General features: G+C 46.3%; 1 protein-coding gene and 2 pseudogenes across 1 annotated transcript; 2 read left to right on the top strand and 1 right to left on the bottom strand.

Moving 5' to 3' along the window:
• Positions 1 to 15,451: 15,451 nt before the first annotated feature.
• Positions 15,452 to 20,903, top strand: RCOR3 (REST corepressor 3). The gene is made up of 3 exons (XM_032317553.1): positions 15,452 to 15,649; positions 19,924 to 20,048; positions 20,810 to 20,903. Exons 1-3 carry the CDS (start codon positions 15,497 to 15,499, stop codon positions 20,901 to 20,903), a joined length of 372 nt encoding a protein of 123 aa, XP_032173444.1. The 5' UTR covers positions 15,452 to 15,496.
• Positions 17,335 to 18,657, bottom strand: LOC116575704 (annotated as a pseudogene).
• Positions 20,904 to 25,520: 4,617 nt separating the features above from the next.
• LOC116575700 lies at positions 25,521 to 27,167 on the top strand (annotated as a pseudogene).
• The last annotated feature ends 504 nt before the right edge of the window (positions 27,168 to 27,671 follow it).

The raw sequence follows: 27,671 nt of genomic DNA, 5'->3' as shown, positions 1-27,671 counted from the left end.
TGGAATACTATGCAGCCATCAAAAGAAATGAAATCTTGCCATTTGCAACAACATGGATGGAAGTAGAGCGTATCATGCTTAGCGAAATAAGTCAAGCAGAGAAAGACAACTATCATATGGTCTCCCTGATATGAGGAAGTGGTTATACAACATGGGGGCTTAAGTGGGTAGGAGAAGAATCAATGAAACAAGATGGGATTGGGAGGGAGACAAACCATAAGTGACTCTTAATCTTACAAAACAAACTGAGGGTGCTGGGGGGAGGGGGCTTGGGAGAAGGGGGGGTGGGGTTATGGACATTGGTGAGGGTATGTGCTTTGGTGAGTGCTGATTCACAGACCTGTACCCCTGGGGATAAAAATACATGTTTATAAAAAATAAAAAATTTAATAAAAAAAAACTGCAAAAAAAAGTAACATATATAATATATTATTTGTTTCAGGGGTACAGGTCTGTGAATCATCAGTCTTACACAATTCTTGCCATAGCACATACCCTCCCCAGTGTCCATCACCCAGCCACCCTGTCCCCTCCCCCCAAAAAGGACATTTTTGGCAACAAAGACATCTAAGGAATTCTTTTGCGACCTTTCACTTTCAAACCCCAATGTTTCACATCAGAAACCATGCACCGTGATGACACTTAATTGAAGGAGGTATAAAAAGGAGACACTGGAAACTCAAAGAGGGGGAATTACCATTTCTGTTGGTTCTTAGAATTATAAGAGTGAGAGAAGAGAAATATTCTGTAGATCAATGTTGAAACTTATTTGTGAAAATAGAATCTATTTTTCTCTGCAACCTTCTTGTTCAATGATATATGTCTGTTACATCTCAATAAGATGAAAACATTTTCTCATCTATTTCTACCCCTAAAAGTTTTTTTTTTTGTCATGAGTAAATTAAAAGGTGGCAAAGTATGGCTGGTGTTTGGTTTCCCAGTTGCAAGTGGTAGATTACATTCAAGAATTAGGGTTTTACTGGAAGTTCCTTCCACCGGTAAACTCTATGCTGGATGCTTATCAAGCCATTCTTAATTGAAAATTTTAATTTGACTAGATTAAGGCCCCAGTGGAAAGATTCTGGGCCCTGTTCCCTTTTTTTCTGAACAAGCTCCTTGACACAGGGATAGAGTTTTCCTGCTGTAGCTCCAGTGCTAAGACAGTTCTAGGTCTGTCATAGGTGCATAATAAATGCCTATGAATACTGCATGAAAGAAATGGGTGTTGCTGTCAAATGCCTCTAACCTGTCTCTGCCAGTTCTCCCCCAGCATGGATTAACCAAATAAGGGCTGGGAAGGTTCTGAGAGATTTTGTTTTAATAATCTTAGACACTAGGAACACGGTGGGATTTGCCTCTAAAGGAGGGAGCTACAACTGTCTGCCCAGAAAACGTCCTGTCTCAGGCAGTGCAAGCTGTGATAGGAAGTGGAGCTACTGTCTGTCCCTTAGCCTTGAGATCATTTCAGTGACTTAGTTCAAAGGGAGAGTGTTGACATTGAACATCCTGTAGCCTGGACAGGAATAGAACTCAAGAGCCAAGGCTTTGAGTGAGTTGGTGCAGTAAAGCTCCTGGTGCCTGCAACTCCCCTAAAGATTTTTGTCACCCTGCCCAAGTGGCAAAGAGGAGAGCATGGAGAGTACGCCTGTGTGTCGAACAGCTTTGGAGCTGTGTGCTAGATCTCCTTTAAGGCCTTATGAATGGCACTGGGGTGGAGGGAAGGGTGTGGGAATGTCATTAAACAGAGGCCAACTTGTGAAAAATTAATCTGAATGCCAGATGCTTCTTGGCCTCCTAAATTAGTGTCTTTCCATCATGCTTTTCAGAGAAATGGGCCTGTGAGGACTCTCAGAAAAGGCTTTCCACTGGCACAGTGAATTACACACTAGGTTAGCTGTGAAAAGCTGAAAGAGACTGGCTAAACTTTACACCATATACAAAACTTCACTCAAAATGAGTCAAAAACTTAATGTAAGAGCTACAACTATACAACTTTTGGAAGAAAACAGGGGAAAGTCTTTATGATATAGGACGTGGAAATGAATTCCTTGATCCGACAGGAAAAGCGCAGGCAGCAAAAATTAACACAGAAAAAGTGAACACATTTGACGCAGAGAGAGAGAAAGAGAGCGAGCACAAGTATTCAGAGCCGCAGGCAGAGGGAGAGGAAGAAGCAGGATCTCTGCTTAGCCAGGAGCCCGATGTGGGGCTTGATCCCTGGGATCATGACCTGAGCCCAAGGCAGCTGCTTAACCAACTGAACCACCCAGGTTCCTCCAAAGATAACCTTTACAGAGTTGTTCAAGGTAATGAAAAACAAAAATAAAAACAGGAACAAGGAAATCCAACTCTGTATATGTGTGTATGAGGACATACATTGATACATATCTACATAGCTTTATGCAGTCCATAAAGCCTGGGAGAGGGTGAGGGGCCACACACCTGCTCAGGAGGCGCTCAGCACGGCCTCCCAGGGCTGCCCTCCGCCCACTGGCGCCGGGACTGCAGAGTGCTGGCCCACCTGACAGGCTCCCAGACTCCAGGCCTGGTCCTGTTATACGGTTGTGCATGGAGACGTCACCCAGGGTACTGGCTGGTGACGGGGTCTCGGTGTTATTGAGGCGGGTGGGCAAAGCGGGCACCACAGCGAGGCTCCCGCCTAAGCAGCCCTGAAGAGTGTGGCCAGAGTGCAATCTGTTGAGCTGGAACATTCCAGAAGGCCCAGAAGCCAGGACCCCACTCTGGGCTGTACTACTCCACCTGGGCTGGAGGACAGCTTGTGGGCTTGGGGAGCCTTCCTGGGGCTGGTGGGAGTTCGGGTCTTAATCCACAGCACAGCGAGGGGTGGCAGCGGCATGTCACATTTCTGGATCTACTTTTCTCCTCATACTTGCACGGCAGGGACATAAAATTTTCCAGAATATCAGCCGCTTGGGTGGCCTAGTGCAGATCTGTGGAAGGAAGGAGGGACGGGGCAAGGACGGACACCATCCCCCAGAGCTGGGAGGAGAAGGAAGGAGGAACAGAAGGGGGACAGACACTATTCCCCAGGAGCTGGTGGGAGAAGGAAGGGGGGTGAGGGATACCATTCCCAGGGAGCTAGCAGAAGGAAGGAGGAATGGAGGGGGACAGACACCATCCTGTGGAGCTGGTGGGAGAAGAAGGAGGGACAGAGGGGGCAGAAACCATCCCGCGGAGCTGGCAGGAGAAGTGGCCTGAGGTCAGCATCTGCAGCCACGTGGTCCCTTGTCGGTGACCGTGGTGGAGAGATTCGGGTGCCCAGGGTCTCAGGAGTCTGGCCCACCACACGCTGTCCAGAGCGGTCTGCTGTCTGGCTTGAAACCCCACTGACTCTATTTGCCACTTTCTAGACCTTGAACCCACTGTTTCCCCCCAACAGGCACCAACAGCCAGGGGCACCACGTCTTACCAGAGACCCATTCTGCCCCACATGGAGGACTGTCACGTACTGTGGGTGCTTCGGGCTGCCGGAGAACGGCACCCACACCTTCCCAGCCTCCCTGGAGCAGGCCAACGCGATGGTGGACGCGTGCTCAGGGTTTTGTTCCCAGAAGGTAAGGGCACCTGTGATGCGTGCGTGTGTGCCATGCGCTGCACGGGGCAGGAGCCTGGGCCGGATGCAGGTTTGGGATGGCCGTGTCGTCTGTCTTGCATGGGCACCCCAGGCTGGCCGGGATGCTGTCCGCTGGGCCACGAGGCTGGAAGGATCGTGCCTTCCCTGATGGCAGGTGTCAAACTGACTGGGTTTGTTAGTGGGATGTGCTGGCTCAGGCTTGGGGAGAGTGGATGGCTTATCGGTTGTGCCCATGGACAGGGCTGGGCGCTGAACCCGGTGTCAGGGCCGTGGTCACACGTGTGCCTTTGGCTCAGCCAGGGCTCTGAGAAGATTCTGCAGAGGGCGGGCGGGGTGCAGAGGCCTCTGTCCCGGCCTCGTGCGGGAGGTCTAGGTGGGACATGGTGGTCAAGGCCAGGTGGGGCTGGTAGGCAATGGGACCCCCAGAGTGCTGACGTCTGGGGTGCAGTCCAGTGGCCCACATGTGGGCCCCGGGGCATAGCCGTAGGCTGAGGTCTGGGGACCCCCATGTGCTGGGGACTGTGACCGGAGGCCAGGCAACAGGATGGGGCTAGGACGGGAGCGTCCTGGTGATGGTGGCGTATATGTCCTTGTTCATCCGGCGGCAGCCACACCCCTCGCCACGTAGGAAATCGCTCTGCCCTCCTAACGGCCATGTCTGGTGGGTGCTGGGACATACTGTGATTGTAGCTGAGGAAACGGAGGTGGAGAAGGTCACAAATGCTGTCCAAGGTCACCCATCCCCTACGTGGGGGAGCTGGGATTTGGACCCAGGTAGGCCCCCTGGTTCTAACCCTGCTGGGAGCTTGGAGCTGCAGGAAGTGGGCTTCTGGGGATGCCGGGGAGCCTGCCCTACGTGGTGCCCTTGAGTCGCGCCCATTCGGGCCGAGACAGAGCCTTTCCTGCACTTTCCAGCCCAAGCAGCAGCCTTTGGAGTGGGTCTCTGTGGCTCTAGCATTTCGGGGTGTCTGGGGTGTCCTTGGGGGCTCACAGCATCCGGTTGAGGCCCCATTCCCATGCTCCGCATGTGGGAGCAGAGCTGTGGGTGGAAGGCCGTGTGCACCTGCTATGCGTGGCCCTCCCAGGGCTTCTGCACACCTGCCGGAGGTCCGCAGCCCTGGAGTGCCCACTGCCATCGCCAGTCCAAGGAGCTCGGCTGCACCAGACCTGGCCGCTCCATCTGCAAACCTGGAGGTGCCCCACGTGCCAGGTGACCCACTTTACCCTCCCGGTGCTCTGAGGGGGACACGCTGCCCCCCACATACTGCCTGAGCCAGAGGGGGTCGTGGCCATGGGAGGAGGCACCCGTCCCGTCTGGACGGTGCCGCGGTTCCTGACGAGTGGCCCCTGGGGAGGGGACGGGCAGCTCCTGTTCCTCGCCCTGTGGGTTGGGCTCAGGGACTGCTCCATCCTGGCAGGGGCAGCACTTTCCCCATCTTGGGCTCCCTGGCGCTGACATCCTAGTGTTTACACGACCCTCCCCCGCTGTGGAGCACTTCTGTGGTTTTCAGTGTTCCGATTTGGTGAGCAAGGGAACAGGGACTTCACGGACCCCCACCGTGGAGCCAAGGCTGGGGTTGGGCTGGCCTTCTCAAGGGACGGTCTGGGTCGCGTGCTGTCAGGGGCGTTTGTGGCCCCAGAGGGGACGTCTCCACCGTGGTTTATGGGTTGGTTGAGATGGTTCAGGAACATCACGATGTGGTCGGACAGAAGGACACGCGGGGCACCGTCAGTGCCATGACCGTCTTGACCACCGGCAAGGGGCTCAGCCAATGTAACGTGTGTCCGAGCACAGAGAAGCCATCTGGTCTGATATTCTGTGGCCATAGGGACAGACCTGCCCTGTCTCCATGCCTGGACCTGGGATGGCAGACATGGGGCTGGCAAGGGGCTCCAGCACGGTGGGCAGACGGGCTGCTGGCCCCTGACGCTTCCACAGGGATCTGCATGCGGCCGGAGGTCCCCTCTCCCTGCACCTGCTCCTGGTCTGTCGGAAGGCGAGAATGAAGGGAGACAAGCGTAAGCTCTTCCTATAGATGACTGATGACTTGGGCGGGTCTTCTTGGGCTTTCCTGTGGTGCTGACCCGGCTTGTTCCCTGCACCACGGCTGTTCTGCGGACCACCTGGATCCCGGCAGGTGCAGGCTGTCCCGGGGTGGGGGAAGGGCGCTGCCTCTACAGCTGGCCAGCGGTGGGGCACTGAGCGTCTGGGTTTTGTGAATTAACCCTCTCGACCTTGGGAGGTTTATCCCTTTGCTAAAATGCTCACCGGTCCTGTCTGCTGGTGACCAGCACAGCCTTGGGCTTCTCTCATGATTTTGGCCATAAACCTGTCGACGTTACACCGTGTGTCTTCAGAGAAAATGTATTGTGTTCTGGGTGTGGATGTCTATAAAGGTATCACACATCTATTTTAGAAAATTTGGAAAACGTGAAATTAAATTAGAACTCACCAGTGACATTACCGCATCAGAGAAAACTACCAATGGCATTTAACATCTTTAGGTCTTTCGTTCAAAGGGTATGTTGCCAGAAGCCGAATCTTTAACATTGAATCTTTTGGGGCACGTGGGTGGCTCAGCCCGTTGAGCGTCCGACTCTTAGCTCAGCTCAGCTCATGGTCTCAGGGTCGTGAGATCAAATCCTGCCTCGGGCTCTGTGCTGGGCATGGAGGCTGCTTAAAGAAAAAAAAAAAAAAAAAAAAAGGAATCTCTCCTTCCATTTTTCTTTGTTCCACGTGTCCCTTGTGGCATGAGACTCCCCTCCTGCCCACTCTGGGCTCTTTCTTCGTGGTTACAAGCCAAGCTGCCATGAACATTCCGGAAGGTCAAGCTTCAGCAGCTCATCATGCTCTCCTCGCGTCATCACACATGGAGTCACTGGTGTGAGGGACTCGCGTGTCTCCTGCGTCACTTGTGAGACCTCAGATGCGTTTCCACAAGCGAGTCATGGTGGCCTCATTCCAAAGATGGTGGAACTCACAGTAACTTTCCATCACTTCAGAGACCATACATACTTTTGGCTTGTGCCCCCCTGGTGGTTTAGGAAGTTAAGTTCTCTTCAACATCTGATCCCCATGCTGCAACCGCCTAGCTGCTGATTAGCTGCAGCCGGGGTATTGCAGGGTGGGGTACTTTCTTGGAACTAAAGCAGGGAGGGGATCCCTGGAACTAAAGCAAAGTAGGGGAAAGTTCAGCCCTTGGGCCTGACATGGCTGCCCAAGCTAAGATGGCTGTACTTATGCTAACCCACTTTTACATTCCCCCCTATTAGTTGTTCATAATGAGGAATCTTGTTCATTTGTAGGGCAGTCGTGGGGGCCCTCAGGAGTGGGCAACTTTTCATATTGTTGTCTTAAGACCAGGAGTTGGACGGTAGTAACACGGTTCTTTACAACATTAATAAGTTTGTTTAGAATGCAGGGGCCAAAAGTTAAAATGAGCCCAAGCAAAACAAATAGGCCAGCTAAGGTAGAAACTAGGGTGGTGAACCAGGGGGACTTATTAAACCAAGCCTCAAGCCAGTTCTCCTGTGCTTCTCTCTCTTTCTTTCTCTTAGCTAATCCCTCTCATACCTTAGCCATGGATTCCTTTATTACTCCCGAACGATCTGCGTAAAAGCAGCATTCTTCTCCTAGTGCAGCACATAGTCCCCCCTGTTGCAGGAACAACATATTAAGCCCTCTTCTATTCTGGAGTACTACCTCGGACAGGGAGGTAAGAGATAAAGGAATTGTTAAAGTAGACTTATAGAATCCTGGTCGGATCTGTTGGGGTAGGGGGTTGGTCAGGCTAGGATTGTCCTTAGCAAAACATCAAGGTGAGGGCAGTTAAGTCCCCAGGGGAGAGCCACTCTGTCTGTTTCAAGGGCTTGTCAGTAGGTAAGGAATTTTTTTTTTAAAAGATTTTATTCATTCATTTGACAGAGAGATAGATCACAAGTAGGCAGAGAGGCAGGCAGAGAGAGAGGAGAAGCAGTTCCCTGCTGAGCAGAGAGCCCGATGCGGGGCTCGATCCCAGGACCCCGAGATCATGACCTGAGCTGAAGGCAGAGGCTTTAACCCACTGAGCCACCCAGGCGCCCCAGTAAGGAATTTTAATGATTTTCTTCTGCCTCTGTTTCCCACATAGGCTAAACGTGAGGTGGGATGGCCTTAATTTTCTTGGCCCCCATATTTCCCCCTGAACAATTTTGACCCTTAAATCTTTAAGGTTGTTGAAGGTGGAAGGTCTCATCTTCTGTAATTTCTTCCTGCTGAATAGGGGTGTAGAGTTGTCCCTACCTACTCGGGTTAACACTGGTCCATTAGGGAATGTGTAGGGGAGTTATGAAAGACAGAGGCAGGTGGGTCCAGGGTTTAAATCAATCATTAAAGGAGAGAGGGACTGTTTAAAGTGCTAACCTGAGTAGGTCAGAACCCAAGAAATCAAGATGGCTGCAGTTATGTCAGGGCTAGACTCGAGGTGGGTACAGCTTTGTTTTTCTTGGCCTCCACACGCTCAGAACGCCTCACTCAGACACTCCCCCTTCTGCTCGGATGCTCCCCACTCAGACCCCTCCAGTAGGACACCCCCCCCCAGCTTGGATGCCCTCCACTCGGATTGCCCTGCTCTGATGCTGCGTCACCAGCGCCAAGGAGAGAAGCCAGAAGAAACACGTTTTCAAACTATCAATGGTAAAACAGAAATTGGGATCCACCATGCTTACAGAAAATACAGAATTATCTTCATATTCTCTCTACAGAAACAATGATAGAAAATCACTGTCCTAGAAAGAGACGAAAGAACAGAGGCCACAGCATGTAGGCAGGCATGTGATGGACTACTGGCAGCGGGTAATCGATCATTTATAGACTGTTTTGTTATTTCCATCTCTGTGTGTCATCTTTGTGATGTCTGTGGGGCCAGCTTATTGAGATCTATAATTTGTTGTGATTTCTTAGTCTAAGGAAATAGTCAATTTTATACCGCACATGCTAATTTGCATCTTTCTCTTAATGAGAGCCCCCAGAAGGCGGCCCTGCTGGCTCGCTGAGGGGTGTGGGCGGCCTGGGTGACCCCCACATCCCACCTGGTTCTGGGACTGAAGCAGCCCAGCCAGTGCTCAGGGTAGAGATGCAGCCCCTGGTAACACACAGGAGGTTGGAGGACACTGGGACGGACTGATTGACCTGAGGTTTTCACTGCATTCCCCGGAGCATTATCTCTGGCAGGGCTCCCCACCACCCTAGGGCACTAGGGAAACCATTCCACACATCTACATTACAAAGGCTTAAAAAAACCCTGTTAAACCACTATATCTTTAAGTGTTTTCCCATAGCCTGAGCCTTCTCCAGCCTTTGCCAAGCTTGTTCTGGCTTCCATGTGGCCTGGAGTCCCTTGGCCCAGTGACGTCACCCTGCGTTCTGGTGGAGCTCCCACCTGGTGACGTCACCACGCAGCCAGGCGGAGCTCCTGTGGAATGACCTCACCCCATGCTGAGGTGCAGCTCCTTGCCCTCACTCAGTCCCTGTTGCTGACAGTCCTGTGGTTTTTCTATTTACTAGACAAATGTCACCATTTGGTGCAGCCAGGAGACCCGGTTTCCAGGTCTCTGTCACTGAATGTAGGCCTCTGAGCTGATGTCCTTCACCTCTTCCTGTGGCTCCCAAACTGGTCAGTAAGACTTGGTAAGACTGGGGGGCCTCTTGCTGATGTAGCCATGCTTCTAGAATTTCCAGCTTCTGGGGCGCTCGGGTGGCACAGTGGTTAAGCACTGGGCTCTTTTTCTTTGTTAAAGATTGTGTTTATTTGAGAGAGAGGGAGAGTGGCAGCAGAGGCAGAGGGAGAGGCAGACTCCTTGCCAAGTAAGCAGCCCTACGTGGGGCTCAATCCCTGGACCCTGGAATCATAACCTGGGTTGAAGGCAGCCGCTTAACAGAGTCACCCAGGTGCCCCTAAACTTTGGACACTCGGTCTCAACTCAGGTCATGATCTCGGGGTCGTGGGAGCCCTTTGGGAGGAAGCTGGAGCCTTACACCCTGGAGGCCTTCCCAGGACAGTTCCACCTGCTCCCAGGCTGACCCCTTCCTCTCAAGCCCCCCACAAGGACACCTGTGGGTGGCTGGCTGCCGGCAACTTCAGGTCAGCCTGCCACACATGGGGGGTTGCAGGCCCATCTGTCCTGTGGTGCGCACTCCTGCCCCAGGGCTCAGCGTGGTGCCAGTGCAGGGGCTCCTCCCAGGTGCCCCCAGATCCAGGGAAAATCCCCAGCTGGGGTACACCCACCTGTTGGGGGACATAGATGATTTTACATGCCATGTGGGCAGCCTTCTTTGGAGATTCAGGTTTTTGCTTTTTAGCCTTTGGGGGAAGGAAAGCGGGTCCTGGAGTGGTCCTGGCACAGGTGAGCTGAGCTCCTGACCCCACCAGCCAGTGATCTCAGCCCAAAGGCCCAGAAAATGCTGGGTCCCAAGGACTCTGCCCCAGGGAGGCTTGCTCAAGGTGTGGGCCAGTTCAGAACCCCCTGAATTCCACCAGAGTCCACAACACAGACATTGAAACCTCGATGGTGCTCTGTACCCAGAGGCCCCTGGGGGACCAAGCAGACCTGCTGGGGGGACCAGCAGGCTCTGCCCCCCAGGACAAGCCCGCATTGGAAGCCAGCAAGCCTGGACAGGGGCCTGGACAGTGCCAGCAGCTATGGCTGCTGCTGACAGCACCGCCTGGCCATCACTCCCACCGGGGCCTCCCGCACCCACGGAATGGGAACATCCCCCCCCCCCCACATACCAGCGGGCCCTCCACCGCAGACCAGCTCCGGCCCCTCCCAAGGGCTTCGGGTATGCTGCCCCTCCCACCTACCGGGCTCCCTGTTGGGTCTTCAGCTCTCAGAGTAAGGATCCCTGAAGATCCTCCGTGCCTGGAGCCCTGTTCCCCTGCCAGGCCTGTCCCAGCTCTCTGCCATCCCCGTCCTCTGTGGCCCGGGCCTGGAGGATCCAGGAGGGGTAGATTGGACTCTGCTGTAGCTATTCCCAGGGTCCAGCTCTGTGTCTCCCACCTGGTCACCAGTGAACGCTCTTTGAGTGAACAAATGAATGAATGAACGATCCTGAGCTTCTGGGAATGACTGCAAATAGCAGACACTTTTGTGCACTGCCAGAGAGGGTTTGGGGATGGACTCGGCTCTCATATGAGCAAATGGAGTCTGTCCTCTCCAGAAGGGGGTGTCTCCTCCGACCCAGAGTGGGGAGCCTGCCCCCTGAGATCCAAGGACCCTAGACCCAAGCAGCGGAGCTTCTGGGGTCCTCTCCTGCCAGAACCTGGGTGTCAGCCTGGGAGTGGAGGGTTCAAGAGGGGGCCTGGAAGCGTCCCGGTGAGGCTGGTCCCCTTCTCACCTGCTTTCCTAGAAGCCACAGAAGGATCGTTCCTGTGCTCCCAGGGCTGCCAGCCCCTCTGCCCAGTCTGCTGGTCACCGCCTCACCCCTCCTCTGGCCTAGGGCAGAGGCAGCTGTGAGGAGGTGTCCTGCTGTATCTCCACGGCAGGGCCCGTCTGCGCACGTGTGTCCTTGTCAGGACACTGAGTCCATGGGTCACGCACAGAGAGGTTTACTGTAAGGAGCTGGCTCTCGCAGTCATGGAACCTGCAGAGTCCATGTTCCTGCTCAAGTCCGGAGCCTGGCAGCCACTGTGGGACCAGCAAGAGCTGCGTCTCAGCTTTAAGGCCATCAGGCAGGATCCCCCCCACATTCAAGGGATTGATGGTCAGCCTTGTCTGCCACTTAGCCCTCAATGGATTGGACGATGCCCACCCTCTGAGGAGCGCAGTCTATGGATTCAGGTGTTAATCCTACCCAGGAATGCTGGGAACTACATGCAACTAAGTATGTAGGACCCCCATGGCCCAGTCATGTTGGTCTGTAAGACTTCTCATCACACACGCCCGGAGCCGATCACTGATAGCCCCTTCCTTGCTAACAGGTGTCTGGCAAGTCTGGCATGGCCCAGATCCCAGCCCTGAGCTGGGACAACAGGTGTCTGTCCCCAAGTCAGCAGACCTCGCTGTTCTCCGACTCTCTCACCTTGGCTGCCCCCCACCAGGGGCTGAGCCCAGGAAGGCTGCACGTTTCTCAGTCTGGGGGGACTGGCCGCAGCCCCTGGCAGGCACATATCCACTTCTCCAGCCAGCAGGTACCCAGCACAAGGCAGGAGACATTTGGTAAGAGGCACCCTCTCTGGCCTTGCTGATGGCATGGGCATTGCCTGAGGGAGGAGGCAGAGCTCTTCAGCAGGCCCTGGGGGCCCCAGGGCTCCTCCGGGCAGGGCTGGGGGCAGGCCCCACTGGCTGCAGCAGGAAGCTGGGAAGCAGGCAGGGGCTGGTGCTTAACCCCCCCACCCCGTGAATGCAAGTACCCTGTACCGGCATCCCTCTGCCCCACGCCCTCCAGCCCCTGCAGCATCACATCTCATCAACAACAGCCCAACATCAGGGCTGGGACCTAAGCAGGCATGACAATCAGCTCCATGTCCGGCCCCCGCTGGCCTGGCCGTGGAAGTCCAGCTGAGGTCTGAGAACCCGCTTTCCTAACCAGGTGGTCTAACCGGTCAGCGCTTCCCTGGACTAAGAGGGGAGTTCCCTGTTGGGCGGCCATTAACAAAACGTGCCAGACGGTGGGGGGGCGGGGGCTTGAACAGGACCATTGTTTCTGGCAGTTCGGAGGCCAGGAGTCTGTGGTCACGGTGGTTGCATGGCGGGGTTCTGGGGAGAGCCCCCCTTCTGTGGCTCACGGCCACTTTCCTGCTGCTTTGCCACATGGCAGAGAGCGCGCTGTTGTCTGTCTGTTTGCATGAGGACACCACCAGGGGCCTGTCGCGAGAGCCCCGTCCTCGCCACCTCTTCACCCTCCAAATACCATCACCCTGGGTGTCAGGGCTTTGCACGTGGACTTCAGGGGCTCACAAACACTCAGTCCCTAGCACCCCCCTGAATCTTGCCTCTCTGCCTCCCCAGCACCCATAGCACAGATTGCATTTGTGTCTGCTGGGGACGGGACACGCCAGGTGAGGACTGGGGAGCTGGGGAAGCCCAGGGAGAGAACAGAAGCACGTCGTGAGTGGACGTGACCTTGCCAGGTCAACAACACTTGGTCCAGTCGAGCTGCAGATGCTCCAGGCTCTTCTTCTCTCTCTCAGGACCCAGGGGTTTCTAATGCCAGACGTTCCAGGCAAACAGGGGCAAATATCCTTGTTTAACCCTACTTTGTGACAATGAGGGAGACTGGGCTCTTTTCCTGTGTTTACTGGACTCCTGGGTCACGTCTTGCATGGTTTTCTTACTAGGATTTCTATCCTAGACTATCTATCTTGGGAAAACACGCTTCATTCGTAGACCCTCGCTAGCCCTCTCCATCCCCCCAGTGGAAATATAAATCAGTTGTCTGCTCTCTGACTTTGCTTATGGACTTTCCTTGTCCTACAGAAGTCCTAATTTTCACAAGGCAACATATTTTTACCCTTCCTCTGATGGCTTGCGAGGTCCCCTCCTCAGCTAGGACGAATTCCCTCACCCAAGCTTTTACAAATACGCTTTGTACAAATACATGCTTTTATAGAAATGCGCCTATTCTCCTCCCTTCATGTTCTCTTTGGATGCAAATACTTAACTCACATAGAACTTGTTTCTAGATGCACTTGCGGCAGGGTCTCTTGCTGGTCCTCTGGAAGTCGGAGAAACGGCTGTGTGGGTACAATTTAAGTAAACCACCTCTGCGTCTGGCTGGAGATGCCACCATCACAGTGTGGCCCCCTCTGTCCGTCCGCATCTCCTCCTGGGCCCTGTCGTCCGCACCCCCACCCCCACCCCTCCAGGGCCCAATCCGGGCCGTCCAGGCACTGAAGAGCGAGTCTGCATCGTATCTTCGACTGAAGCTGGTCCTCTCTCCTTCCCACTTTTCTTCATGAATATTCTCTGAACTTTTGAAACCTGAAAGTATTTTATCCATGTGAAATTTAAAGTTACTTTATCCAGTTCTTGAATGTGGAACAGGTATGTAGAGAAACATTTTAGTATTAAAGCTTGCCTCAGTACTTAACAAAACCAAAGAACATCTGGTTGGTTCTATCCTAAGAAATTGCAGTTCCACCAATTTTATAGATAACATAAGAAGCCTAGTAAAGTCTGACCTTTTAAACTTAGGGATTTTGCTTTTATTGTAAGCATTGTTCATCTCAAGGGCTTGAATATTTTTCTCTCAATACCTCTGTTTCTTATCCTGCTTTGCGTTTTAAAAGTATCTCAAAGCCTTTAGATTATTCTGGCAAATGCTAACCAAAAAGGGAATTTTTTTTTTTTTTTTGAGTACAGGTAATTCTCTCTGACTTTTTTTTAAATTTTATTTATTTATTTGACAGAGAGAGAGAGCGAGAGAGAGAGATTACAAGTAGGCAGAGAGGCAGGCAGAGGGAGAGAGGGAAGCAGGCTCCTTGCTGAGCAGAGAACCTGATGCGGGTCTCCATCCGAGAATCCATAGACCATGACCTAAGCCGAAGGCAGAGGCTTAACCCACTGAGCCACCCAGGCACCCCGGTTCTCTCTGATCTTTTAATCTGAAAGACCTAGAAGTTAAACTTTTTATTTAGTATTTAAGACTTCTCAATTTTGAATGAAATAACTTATGAAGGGCTTTTCTTAAATTTAATTGTTAATTCTTTAATTTACTTGGGGGGGCTTTTCTTTATTAGATAATTTTAAAAGAAGATCTATTTGGGGCATATGGTTCATTATCCCTTGTAGTGAAGGAATGAAGAACATGAAAAAAGAAAAATGAAATATAGATTCTTAAATGTTTTCAACTAATTATTAGATCAACCTTTATCAGAAGTAATAGTAAAATGAATTATCTGTAATCTGCACTATTAAGAGCTAATTTTATAGTCATTACCATGGCTAGATAATACAAAGTCATTTCTAGAAATTGAGATGTTTATCTAAACATAGTTAATTTTTTTTTGTGAATTTTGAAGCCTTTGATTATTTTGTTTTTAATTTTTGGCTTTCTGTTTAATATTTGTTTGAGATGTTAATCCTTTAAAGTGTGACTGCACATATGTTTATTTTCATGTTCATTTTAAAGGAGTGTTACTGAAGTACAGAAATTAATTTTAAAATGCATTATTTGAAAAGTTGCTAAATCTCTTCTTAAAAATGAAATTGGTACTTGATACCTTATAGGAAAGATAAAGACCTACAACTTAACAATAGAAGGGAAGGTTATGGAAGGTTAGAAATTCCCCATTTTGGGTTTTACTATGATTTGGTGATAAAGTCATTGAAGTTATCAATATGCCTCATAATGATTCTTTCTATACATTATGATAATAAAGAACTTTAAGAAATATATGTGGTAAATATTATTAAGATTGCATTGAGGTACTCCTTGGAAGTGTTCAGCCCATGGTACTTCTAAAAGGTTAAAACAAATATTTCTCTACTACGTTTCAAGTGAGCACTTCTAGTTTGATGTTATGATTGATAGTTTTCTTCAAATATTTACTGGATATTTTTCCTTTTAGCATGTTTTCTCTACACATTGACAGATGAGTAAATATGGGTCAGTCTTAATACGAGTCAACAAACCTGCTTTAGTAATTATAGTCACTCTCTTCAGTTCACTGTTTTTCCTAGATTATGCAGCAAATGTGGTATGTAAGAACATTCACTGTTCTGAGGCCCTGATTTTAAAGAGATAAATAAATGAGGTCTACCTGGGCATCCCTGATTAAAAGCTCTAAACTGTGAGTGTATCTTCAGTTGAACTCATGGGCTTAAGATTTTAACCTAATTTGTGTTTAACTCTCTTAAGTGTGATAGAACATAAGTCCATTAAAACCAAAGGGGAATGATTTCTCTTCAAAGGCTCTTGGCATGTTGTTCTGGCATAAACATAACATTGAGAAGTCCCTTGCTGATCTCCCTAATTTCACTCCCTTTCCAGATGAGTGGACAGTGGAAGATAAAGTCCTGTTTGAACAAGCCTTTAGTTTTCATGGGAAGAGCTTTCACAGGATTCAGCAAATGGTATGGTAATTTTAGTTTTACTGTAATTTGTGCCTGAAAGATTTGCTATTATTAAACACTTCCCAATTCTTAAAAACAAAAAAGTTTTCAGTCTAATTTTAATGTTTAAAAGTATTTGATACCTATATCAGATACCTATATATTTGTATATACTCTATTTTTTAAAAAGATTTTATTTATTTATTTGTCAGAAAGTTAGAGTACAGGCAGGCAGAGTGGCAGGTAGAGGCAGAGGGAGAAGCAGGCTCCCTACGGAGCAAGGAGCCCGATGTGGGACTCGATCCCAGGACCCTGAGAACATGACCTGAGCCGAAGGCAGCCGCTTAACCAACTGAGCCACCCAGGCATCCCTGTATATACCCTATTTTTTTTTTTAGGTTTTTATGGGAGTTTTTAATACAAAACAAGTAATTACTCATAGTGATTTGAAAAAGTGTAAGAACGTATGAATAAAGCTTAGTAATTTAGAATTTACTTTTGTAAAAGCAAGTTGACAAATATTAAAATGTTATACCTGCATTATGAACATTGTAATATAACACACAACACATCCACTGTTAAACACTGATCTCTCATGCCTGACTTGGATTTAGATATTGAGTATATTATATATTACAGAAAGAAACTTTCCAAGTTTTGTCAAAGCTTGTGGTATATATACTATGATTCCTCATCAAAATCTGCATGAAATCTAAAAGGCTGGTATTAAACGTAGTTACTTCTTTTCTTCAATATTCTACAACATGCCAGTTTGGATCAGCCTTCAGATTTTCAGGGCATGAAGCATATACAAAGAGAGCACCCAAAAATATGTTTGAACACATTTAGGATACAACAGAAATTACAACAGAAATACCTTCAACCATTGTATTTTTCCCTTTTCAGTGAAAAAAAAAATATCCTAAGCAAACATATTTGGGGCCAAGTCACTTCTCTGTAAAAATGTGTATCATGTTGTTCAACTTTTAAACCCAATTCTTAAAAGCATAAAAGTTTGTATTTTATAATTGTCAATACATTCATGTGGTGTTAGGAAGATAAAAAGAAACATGTAGAAACAAAAATCTCAAACTATCCTAATTCCTAAAATGAGAAATTTTCAAATTAAGAAATAACTTTCTTGCTTAGAAAATAAGCTTTACTTTTCATCTCAAACTCACTTTAAATGCTTGACATATAATTCAATACTTAAGAAGACTATAGGTAAACTATTTGATTAATATTTATAGAGTGATAATTCTCTGGGCAGACATTTTACACAACAGCTTCCCATTAACGTTGGGGAAAAAAATCACTGGATAATTTTAATCACAATTAATAATTGACTGATTAATGAATTAACAATTTTCTCAGAAATTTAGATGGCACAGATCCCATAAAGGAACCAGTCTGATAATTGCTCAATGTGTAATTCTGTCCATTCATAATATTAAGCCAAAAATTTGCAGATACTCCACTCAGCTGGATTACATGCTTTCATGTATATAATCTGATCAACAAAAAATAGGTACACACTGTTGAGCTTTCTCCTTTTCTTTCTTTTCTTTTTTTAAGAGCAGCCCAATGATTCTGGGGTTGGTTAGTACAATACAGAGAACACAAGAGGAAAGCACAAAATGGCATTGAACAGCGATGCCAGTACTCATCTCATTATGGTCATTAACTAAAGATATTATTACTTTTTGCGTTCTTTGCTTTTCTTTAGAACATAATCAAAGCCATAAACTTGAATTTGAGGTATATACACAATACACACAACCTTATGCAAAATACTTCTCATAATTAACATTACATTTTAAAGTATTGGAAACTGAGTATCTGTGCTGATTTGTATTTTGACTTAATGGAACACAAAGAGAATACACATTCAACTAGGGAGGGTTATGCTGATAATAAAGCTCTTAAAGTGAAAAATGTCTTCTTCTCCCTTTGTACTTACCACAGGCTACACAATGTCCTGAGAGGATTCATTATGAGAAAAATGGCAATCACAGCTTTAAAGACGTTGCTTTGGAAGGAACTAATGAGAAAGCAGGTTGGAAAGTGAGACTTCATCTTTGTTTTCAAATAAGTGGTCTTAATTTTTCTTCTGATAGAAAAAGTTTAAATCAGTTTATTATAAATATATCTAAACCATTAATTTTTGCAGCTTTCAGGTAAAGTCCAGCACTTCGTTTATACAAAGTCTATGAGGAGAGGTCAGTAGAGATCATCTAATCTTAAGTCGTGACATCATCCATTCAAGTCCTTGGCATAATCCCTCGCCAGTAAGAGCACAGCATGCCTGGATATGCCACTGGTGATCTTTAATAGAAGTTAGTTTCAAAAACTGGGAGATTTCTGCTACAGTCATTCATTCTTTAACATCTTACTTATTAGCAAAAATCAGCAATCCAGCTTTCAGTAGGTCCTCATGGGCTAACATTTTATGGAGTTCTTCTCAAGTTACAGAAATCCTTTCTCTGTCGGTACTGTCCACAACAGCTATTCCAAACTCTGTGTTAGTATAGTACGTGTTCCAAGAAGACCGAAGAGATTCTTGGCCACCAATATCCCACATTAGAAAACGTGTATTATTAATCACTATTTCTTCTACGTTACTTCCTATTGTGGGTGATGTATGTACAACTTCATTCATAGAAAATTGGTAAAGGATGGTAGTTTTCCCTGCATTATCCAGCCCAACAATGATAACTTTGTGCTCCTGGTGATTGAAGTGTCTCCATATCCTGGTGAAGAGAATTCCCATTCTTGGGCAGCGGACCCCCCTCCAGCCACCCGGGCCGCCTGGCCTCCCCTGGCTCAGGCTGCAGGGGAGGCAGCAGACGCGCCAGAGCCTCCGCCTCTGCTACTGCTGCTGCTCCCGCGCTGGCCGCCAGTTCGCTTCCTGGGAACCGGAGGGAGGCCGAAGCCCAGGCCGCCCTGCGGCGTGCGAGGCCCGGCCGCTGCCTCCGCGGCACTCGCCTGGCTCCCGGACATCGCCGCCGCGTTGTCTGCGATGAGCCTCGCGGGCCAACGTCCTCCCCCAGCTCCTCTCGGGGGGGCTGCCTATATACTCTGTTTTTGATAACCACTCAACTGCATGACAGTTATGTACTATTTCATCATAATTTTTTGTTATGATTTAAATATATGTGTATTAAATGTGGTCCTAGGAAGAAAATCACAATTTCATTTTTAGTTTAAATGTTTTCATTTTTTAACATTAGGGTTTTCTAATATATTCTTTTGGATATGAAAATCAATTTTAAAAAATTCTGTATTTTAATATTATACAGGCACTATTGTTTTTAAGGAGAAAAACTCTTTATTTCTAGTTTTTAAATTTTTAGTATTGTGTCAAAAGAATATAAACCTGAGAAGTTGCTGCATTAGAATCTCTTAACCTGAATGGATGAAAATTAGGTAATGTTTGCAAATATATCTAAGTATTAAAGAGAGCCTTATTGATTGGGCGTATGTGTCCTTGTTTGCCGGTATGACAAATCAGTGCATGATGATTAGTCATTTTAATACCCAGAGACTTTATTTGGTAGCTACAGTCTGATTTTATTATTTATCATCTTAAAACCTAGAGTTAAGACAATAATTTAAAAAATTCATTGTTGAAAATTGAACAGCTTTTCTTGAAAACGTGATGCTAAGTGACAGAAGCCAGGCATAAAAGGTCATATAGTATATGAGCCCATTTATATGAAATGTCCAGAATAGACAAATCCATAGAAATAGAAAGTAGATTACTTGTTGCCAGAGACTGGGGTAAGGGAAGACCAAAGGATGACTACTAATGTTTCTTTTTGAACTTAGGAAAATGTCTGGAATTACGTAGTGATGTTTGCAGAACTTAGTGAATATGCTAGAAACCACTGCATTGTACATTTTAAATTGGTAAATTTTGAGGCATGTTAATTATGTATTAGTTTTAAAATTTCAACTTACAGAGGTGGGAAGAGAAGAGTAACTCCTTAAGAAAAACAAATACCGAAAGCTAATGTTGTGCTGGGAACAGATGTTTACCATGTTTGTGATACTGTTGTCTCCCCTTTCTTCTTGGAACAAATAGGAATATTCAGAAATGTCGATGACATGGGTGTGGTGGGTTACTATGGCTGTAACAGTACTTTTTAGTTCTATAATTCATAAATATACCCATGAAAATATTTTTCATCTATGCCTTTAAGTATCAAAGAATAGTATCAGAAATATTATTCATTCTGTTAATCAGAATTTGTGAATTAAATTTGCTGATATTAACATGACTTTTTTTTTTCAAGCTTCCAGATAAGACAATTGCTAGCCTTGTAACATATTACTATTCCTGGAAAAAAACTCGATCCAGGACAAGCTTGATGGATCGCCAGGCTCGTAAACTAGCCAATAGACATAATCAGGGTGACAGGTAGGTTGGATGCCTTTATATAGTTACATTGTTAGGACACTTACTGAATTGTTTACACTTCCTAAGGCAGAAAAATTATTACAACACATTGTAAATGTAAATGTAATGTAACCTTCCATTCAAGATGTTTTGTCTCTGGCAGGAAGAGTTGAGTGATCAGAAATCTTAATAGTAAGGACTTTTCTTTAACTGTTAATTGTAGCCAGCAGACAACTGTGTTGTACGTGGGCTGTGTTTAACTCTACTTGCAAGTGCTTCCTTTTAGTACCGATATAGTCAGTACATATATTTAGAATACATTAAGAAACACACTCTCTAGAACATGCTTTTTCCATAATTGCCTGAGCACCATTACCTAACTGAAGTCCGCATTATTGTAGCTGTATGTTTCTGGTGGTATAAAACCGTTCTGCTTACTGGTGTTTATCTTTATCCTCCAACTGGAGAGATGAAATAATCAGTACTATATCAAATTAATATATGTGTTCTCTTTCCCAAATGGTATTCTTTCTAAATATCTATCCTATTGGGTCTCTGTTTTTTCGGTATACATGTTTGCTAACATGATTCTATATACCCAAAAAGATAAATGTTTCTAAACACTACAGCAGTCTAAATTATAGGAGGTAATCTTCCCAAGGACACTCTTGTTTTTTTGGAAAATGTCTAGTGAAATTATTAGCAAGGTATATTGCAATTTAATAAACTCTCAGAATAGAATAAAAAGGGAATTAAGTTTACTAATCTTTGTTTCTTCTCAGTGATGATGATGTGGAAGAAACACCCCAATGGATGGAAATGATAGTGATTATGATCCAAAAAAGAAGCCAAGAAAGAGGTAATGGTGATCATTAGAGTGCTTGTAACTGTTCTACAAATCCATGCAAAGAAGAATGAACTATACTTCATGTTAAGAAAAACGTTTTTATATCATAATGTAGGAAGTAGTAATTTTCAATGTTAGAGAGTTTTGGAAAAATATCTAGAAGTACCAGTTAGCCAGTAGTTTAAATAATTATTGGGTTGTCTCATCCACTCAGAAGTATAAAAGCCCTGTCACAATCGCTAGTCCTTAATCCAGAGAAAAGAAATAAAACGCCCTCAGATGATATAGTATGATATAATAGAGTATAAAATTAAGCTTTCTGGTTTTGTTACCCAGTTTTTCTTAAAAACACTTGTTTTGGTCCATATTATAGCCAATTAGAAATTAGAAATTAGATCTCTCTCAACTTACGATGAGGGTACCTCCCAGTAAACTCATCATAAAGTGAAAATATTGCAAGTCAGAAATGTATTTAATATACCTAATCTAGCAAACATCATCACTTAGCCTAGCCTACCTTAAACATGCTCATAACATTCATTAGCCTATAGTTGGGCAAAATGATCTAAAACAGAGCCTGCTTTATAATAAAGTATTGAGTATTTCATATAGTTGAATACTGTACTGAAAGTGAAACACAGAATGATTGTAAATATTCACAGTGGTTGTCAGTGTATTGGTTGTTTTCGTGTCCACTTGGCTGACTGGGAGCTGCAGCTCACTGTCACTGCCTAGCATTATGAAAGAGCATTTTACTGCATATTGCTAGCTTGGAATAAGAAGAAAATTCAAAGTACAGTTTCTGTTGAGTGCCTGTGACTTTCACACCATCATAAAGTTGAAAAATTGTAACCAGAACCATTATAAGTTGGTGATGATCTGTAGTAGTGGTATACTGACAGCAAAGGAAGAGATGGAAGAATCCCCAGCTAGAAAAGCACTCCTGTACCTCTAAATGATGATGATGATGATTTACAATCACTAGGAAAGGGGTGCCTGGGGGGCTCAGTGGGTTAAAGCCTCTGCCTTCTGCTCAGGTCATGATCCCAGGGTCCTGGGATCGAGCCCCGCATTGGGCTTTCTGCTTCAAGGAGAGCCTGCTTCCTCCTCTCTCTCTGCCTGATTCTCTGCCTACTTGTGATCTCTGTCTGTCAAATAAATAAATAAAATATTTTAAAAAAATCACTAGGGAAAAGCTAAATTGATATACTGACTCATTTATGTAGGCAAGGATTTACATAATTGTGAAAAATAGATCAAATATTGAAGGGTAAATTCTTATGAGGTATAGACATCTGTGACATAGTGAAGATCGAAATTGGGAGACAAAAGGTAGCTTTATCCTATTTAATGACCACCATTCCTCAATGCCATTGGCCCATCTTGGACCTTGTCATCATCTTAAACTCTTTTATTAAGTGACATTTTAAAGATCCTACTCTTAACTCAATTTGTTATTTTACAGATTTTCCTATTACTGCTAAATGTTCTCAAATTACTTGATTCCTTCATTTTTTCCCACGTCGGCTTTGTTTCTCTGAGCCATAGACCTAGTGATCAACTACTTAAAATTGCTGTATTCCCCGTATCTCTCTTATATCCCTAGTATTAAGTCCCCATTTCCCTATCCTCTGCTATACCTTCCCTAACCCTATGAACCCACAATGCTGGGTCTGTTGCTTTTCTTGGTCTGAGAAGCACAGCAGGAGAAAATGGCATAATCATATAAATTGTTGCTACTTAGATAAAATGGCTTCAGATCTTAGTGCAGTCCTTACGTCTCTCAGTGTTTAACTTCTTGTTTTCCCTTGGTAAAATGAAAATATTAGTATTGTGTGGGAATCAAAGAGGTAATATATACAGAAGCACTTCTTAGAGTACCCAGTACATAATAAATCTTGAGTAAAAGATACTATTGTTTTATTCATTATTTGAGCAGGTATTCTGAACTTGCATCCCTTTCTGTACATCACCTAACATCTCTCCACTCTCCTGCAAAAACTTAACCTGATAATCTCACAGAGAAAATACCAAGCAGGAAGTCCCTAAATTCCAGCCCTTCTCCCTGACCTCTGTGTTACTTAGTACCCTTTTCATCTGAGCATGTTTATGCTTAGTACATTAAAATTACTGTATTTTGCCCACTAGGCTATACACTTTTTGAAGTCAGAGACTGAGTTACATTGTACATCTTGTATCTCGCAGCACTTGACATAGTACTCCTTGTCCACCTCCTTACCAATATTTGATACGATCAGACTTTTAAAAATCTTGCAGATTTTTTTTTTTAAAGATTTTATTTGACAGACAGATCACAAGTAGGCAGAGAGGCAGGCGGGGGTCGGGGGGAAGCAGGCTCCCTACTGAGCAGAGAGCCCAATGTGGGGCTCAATCCCAGGACCCTGGGATCATGACCTGAGCCAAAGACAGAGGCTTTAACCTACTGAGCCACCCAGGTGCCCCTTACAGATCTATTAATAGAAATGATACTCAGGAACATTTCCTGAATAAAGTCTGCCTGAACACTTCTCTGTCATAGTAACAAAGGTCCCTTCTCTTGTTTGATCCTATCTGTCCCTTCGTGTCAGGACTAGGACTTTTCCCATCAGTTATCCCTCTCTAATGCCATATTTTCAGCCTTTTTATTGCAGCCCAAATTATGCTCATATCTTCTGTGTAAAAGTGTAACTATCTCTCTACCAGTCTAGAAAAAACTCTGCTCCTTCCTACTACTTCACTTTTGACTTTGCGCCAGTCAGGCTTCTGTCTTTTCACTTCACTGAAACAGCTGAGAGATGTCAACCTAACTGCCACATTCATTGTATTCTGCTCGAGCTTTCTGTATCATTTCAAGTTACTGACCCCTCCCTTTTCCTGAAAATCTCTTCTTTGACTTTTGTAACACGATTCTGTGATTCTTCCCCCCCCACCCCCGCCCAGTAGCCTATTTTATTTTTCAGATTTTATTTAAATTCTAGTTGTTAAAATATAGTACAGTATTGGCAGTTCTGTGATTCTTGCCTACTCTTTAATTTTAAAAAATTTTTTAATAGATTTTATTTATTTATTTGAGAGAGAGAGAAAAAAATAGTGTGAGGGGCAGAGGCAGAAGCAGACTCCCCACTGAACAGGGAGCCCTCTGTGGGATCTGGGGCTCAATCCAGGGCTCTAGAATCATGACCTGAGCTGAAGGCAGACACTTAACTGACTGAGCCACCCAGGTGCCCTTTGTCTACCTTTTTAACTGTTGTGTCTCAATCTTAATAACTTTTTTCTTTGTTATTATTTTATATTATACTATTCTATACTTTCTTAATTGTTCGTTTTATTGTTGTTTTTAATTTTTTCTCTCAAATAACTGTCAATTTTGTCCTTTATGTTATATACAACTGCCTTACATCTCTTCTCGGAATTACTGGAATTTTCTGTCTTCCATCCTGGTCTCCACATTCTCCACACCACTCCGTTCCAGTCTGTTCTTTAACCCTGTTGCCAAAGCAATCTTTCTAAAACCGAATTTACTGCTTGCAACCCTCCCATGGCTTTGTCCATAGGGTTAGGATAAAACACAAAGCTCTCTAGTGAGGCATTTCCCACCCCACCCCACATATTTTAGATTACTAATAGTGTTTTAGAAAAGTCGTTTAGTTCCCTGGTTTTTGTCCTGTGGTTATGATGGTCTTTTTTTTCTGGGATTCTCTTTATTCACAAATTTGCCTAGGAAATTCCTCATAACTCTGTTAAGATGTAACTTCTTTATGAACTCTCTCTTATGCTTTATCTTGAATTGACACCACCTTCTTATTTTTCTTTAAATCTATTGAAATACTCGTTGGGGTTCCCTATTTCACCTGTCTATCCCTTTGTGATAAGCCTTTGAAGAGCAAGAATCCTATCTGCAGAGCCTGAAACATAGTAAGCATTCTGTCAGATTTACTATAATGAATGTGAATACACATTATAAGCTTTTTGTTTACTGTACAAATGTAAGAGATTAGGGACTTGAGTTATCCAGAGAACTTATGTATGTGTAATACTGTTCTGTCCAACTATGGGAGATGATCTATATGCATTTGGCCTTTTATTTGACTGTGATCTCATACTATTAGCATAAGGAAAGTATAAGTTAAACAGTGTCAAAAGGAGGGTGACTGGGTGGCTTAGTAGGATAAGTGTCTGCCTTCGGCTCAGGTCATGATCCCAGGGTCCTGGAATCCAGCCCCCATGGTGGCAGGCTCCCAGTTCTACAGGGAGTCTGCTTCTCCCTTTGCCTTTCCCTGCTGCTTGTGCTCTCTCTTTCATTCTCTCAAAGAAATGAATAAATCTTGAAAAAAAAAATGTTAACAGGAATCCTCCAGATTGTGGTCCAGGGCAAGTAATGTATTGTCAGCAGCTTCATTCATTCCTCTGTTCTTTCACAAATCATAGGGACACAGGAAGGAGTGATACTATATTATTGCCTTTAACGCAGATCTGCATACCTGCTTCTGCATGTTATTGACACATTATGTAGAATTTTAATAAACTTCTAAAAATTGTGAACTATATAGTATCATAGAGTATGCAGAGTTTAAAGAAGAATAAAACAGCTAGCATCTCCTCACTGAGCTTAAGAAACAGAAGTCCTGAGGGCAGTGCTGGGCTCTCAGCCCAGCCTCCTCCTCTCCAGCGCCTCTGTGCTTGCTGAGAACTCCCCAGCCACCCAGTCATGAGCACCACATTTCTGCAGACCTCTTCCTCCACCTTTGGGGGTGGCTCTACCAGGGGGGGCCCATTCCGGGTTGGGGGAGGCGGCTTTGGTGGGGGGATTCTCTGTGGGGGCGGTGGAAGACGCACTATTTCGGCTTCCTCTGCTAGGTTCATCTCTTCGGGGTCAGGAGGGGGCTATGGGGGCGGCATGAGCTGCCGCTTCGGTGGAGGGGCTTGTAGTGGTTTTGGGGGTGGCCTTGGAGGTGGCTTTGGTGGGGGTTTTGGCGGTGGCTTCGGTGACTACCGTGGTGGCGATGGCGGCCTCCTCTCCGGCAATGAGAAGCTCACCATGTAGAACCTCAATGACCGCCTGGCCTCCTACCTGGAGAAGGTGCAGGGCCTGGAGGAGGCCAACACAGAGCTGGAGGTGAAGATCCTGGACTGGTACCAGAAGCAGAGCCCCAGCAGCCCAGAGCAGGACTACAGCCCCTAGTTCAAGACCATTGAGGAGCTCCGTGACAAGATCCTGGCTGCCACCATTGACAACAACCGGGTCATCCTGGAGATCGACAATGCCCGGCTGGCGGCGGACGACTTTAGGCTCAAGTATGAGAACGAGCTGGCCCTGCGCCAGAGCGTGGAGGCCGACATCAACGGTCTGCGCGGGGTGCTGGACGAGCTGACCTTGGCCAAGACCGACCTGGAGATGCAGATTGAGGGCCTGAAAGAGGAGCTGGCCTACCTGAAGAAGAACCATGAGGAGGAAATGAAGGAGTAGGGCAGCCAGCTGGCCGGCCAGGTCAACGTGGAGGTGGACGCGGCACCAGGCGTGGACTTGACCCGTGTGCTGGCCTAGATGAGGGAGCAGTATGAGGCCATGGCGGAGAAGAACCGAGGGGACGCTGAGCCCTCGTTCTTCAGCAAGACAGAGGAGCTGAACAAGGAGGTGGCCTCCAACACAGAGATGATCCAGACCAGCAAGTCGGAGATCACAGACCTGAGGCGCACGATGCAGGGGCTAGAGATTGAGCTGCAGTCCCAGCTCAGCATGAAAACCGGGCTGGAGGGCTCACTGGCTGAGACAGAGTGTCGCTACGCCACACAACTGCAGCAGATCCAGGGGCTCATCAGCAGCCTGGAGGCCCAGCTGAGCGAGCTCCGCAATGAGGTGGAGTGCCAGAACCAGGAGTACAAGACGCTGCTGGACATCAAGTCGCGGCTGGAGCAGGAGATCGCCACCTACCGCAGCCTGCTGGAGGGCCAGGACACCAGGATGGCTGGCATTGGCGCCAGAGAAGCATCCCTGGGAGGCAGTGGCGGCGGCAAAGTTCGCATCAATGTCGAGGAGACAGTGGACGGGAAGGTGGTTTCTTCTCGCAAGAGAGAGGTCTGAGTACCCGGTGTAGCAAAGATGTCCCTCGTCACCTCCCCGCTTCCCAGGCTGAGTGGAGGACTGGCTAGAGGGGCCAGAAGAGCAAACCCTAGTCCCTGCTTTCAAAGGGTGAAGCTCTCTTTGTTGAGTGCTCCCCCTCCCACTCCCCTCCAGCTCTCCCCATCTGCTTTCGAGCAGCGACAGGCAGGAAGCCCCTGGATTGTGTAACAAGGTTGTTTGTGCCATGTGTGTCCATGCAATAAAGAATTGTTTTTCCTTTTGCAAAAAAGAAAAAAAAAAAAAAGAAACAGAAGTCCTGTGTGTGTGTTTCCTTAATCGTACCCCTCTCCCTTCTCTCCAGAGAGAACCTCTGTCCTGAAAAGGGAACCCTATCCTGAACTCTACCAATTATTTACTTTTTTGTGTAGTTTTATCACACATGTGTGTATCTCTGAGCAACCGTAATTGAGTTTTGTCCATTTCAAACTTTATATAAATGGAATCATATTATATATGTTTTTCAGCTACTCACATTTTGTTGTTGTCTAGCATCTTTTTGCAGTTCATTTTCATCACTATACTACGGTGTTCCATTGTATGCGTATGCCACAACTTACTTGTTTCTTATCAAGGGACATCATTTCCAGTTTATTATTATCATACACAATACTGATGAGAATATATCCTGAATACACATACATAAGAATTCCTTTGGAATAGTGCTTCTCAGGTTTAG

This window comes from Mustela erminea, chromosome 17 (assembly GCF_009829155.1).
Source record: "Mustela erminea isolate mMusErm1 chromosome 17, mMusErm1.Pri, whole genome shotgun sequence".
In the NCBI taxonomy this organism is placed as follows: domain Eukaryota; kingdom Metazoa; phylum Chordata; class Mammalia; order Carnivora; family Mustelidae; genus Mustela; species Mustela erminea.
Note: the sequence above shows the minus strand (reverse complement) of the source record. Positions and strands in the feature narration are given on the sequence as shown.

Coding starts and splice junctions, on each gene's coding strand:
- RCOR3 (XM_032317553.1), top strand. CDS start 15,497: ATGTTGTTCTGGCATAAACATAACATTGAGAAGTCCCTTGCTGATCTC. Junction 15,650..19,923: donor TTCACAGGATTCAGCAAATG/GTATGGTAATTT, acceptor TTTTTTTTCAAG/CTTCCAGATAAGACAATTGC. Junction 20,049..20,809: donor AGACATAATCAGGGTGACAG/GTAGGTTGGATG, acceptor GTTTCTTCTCAG/TGATGATGATGTGGAAGAAA.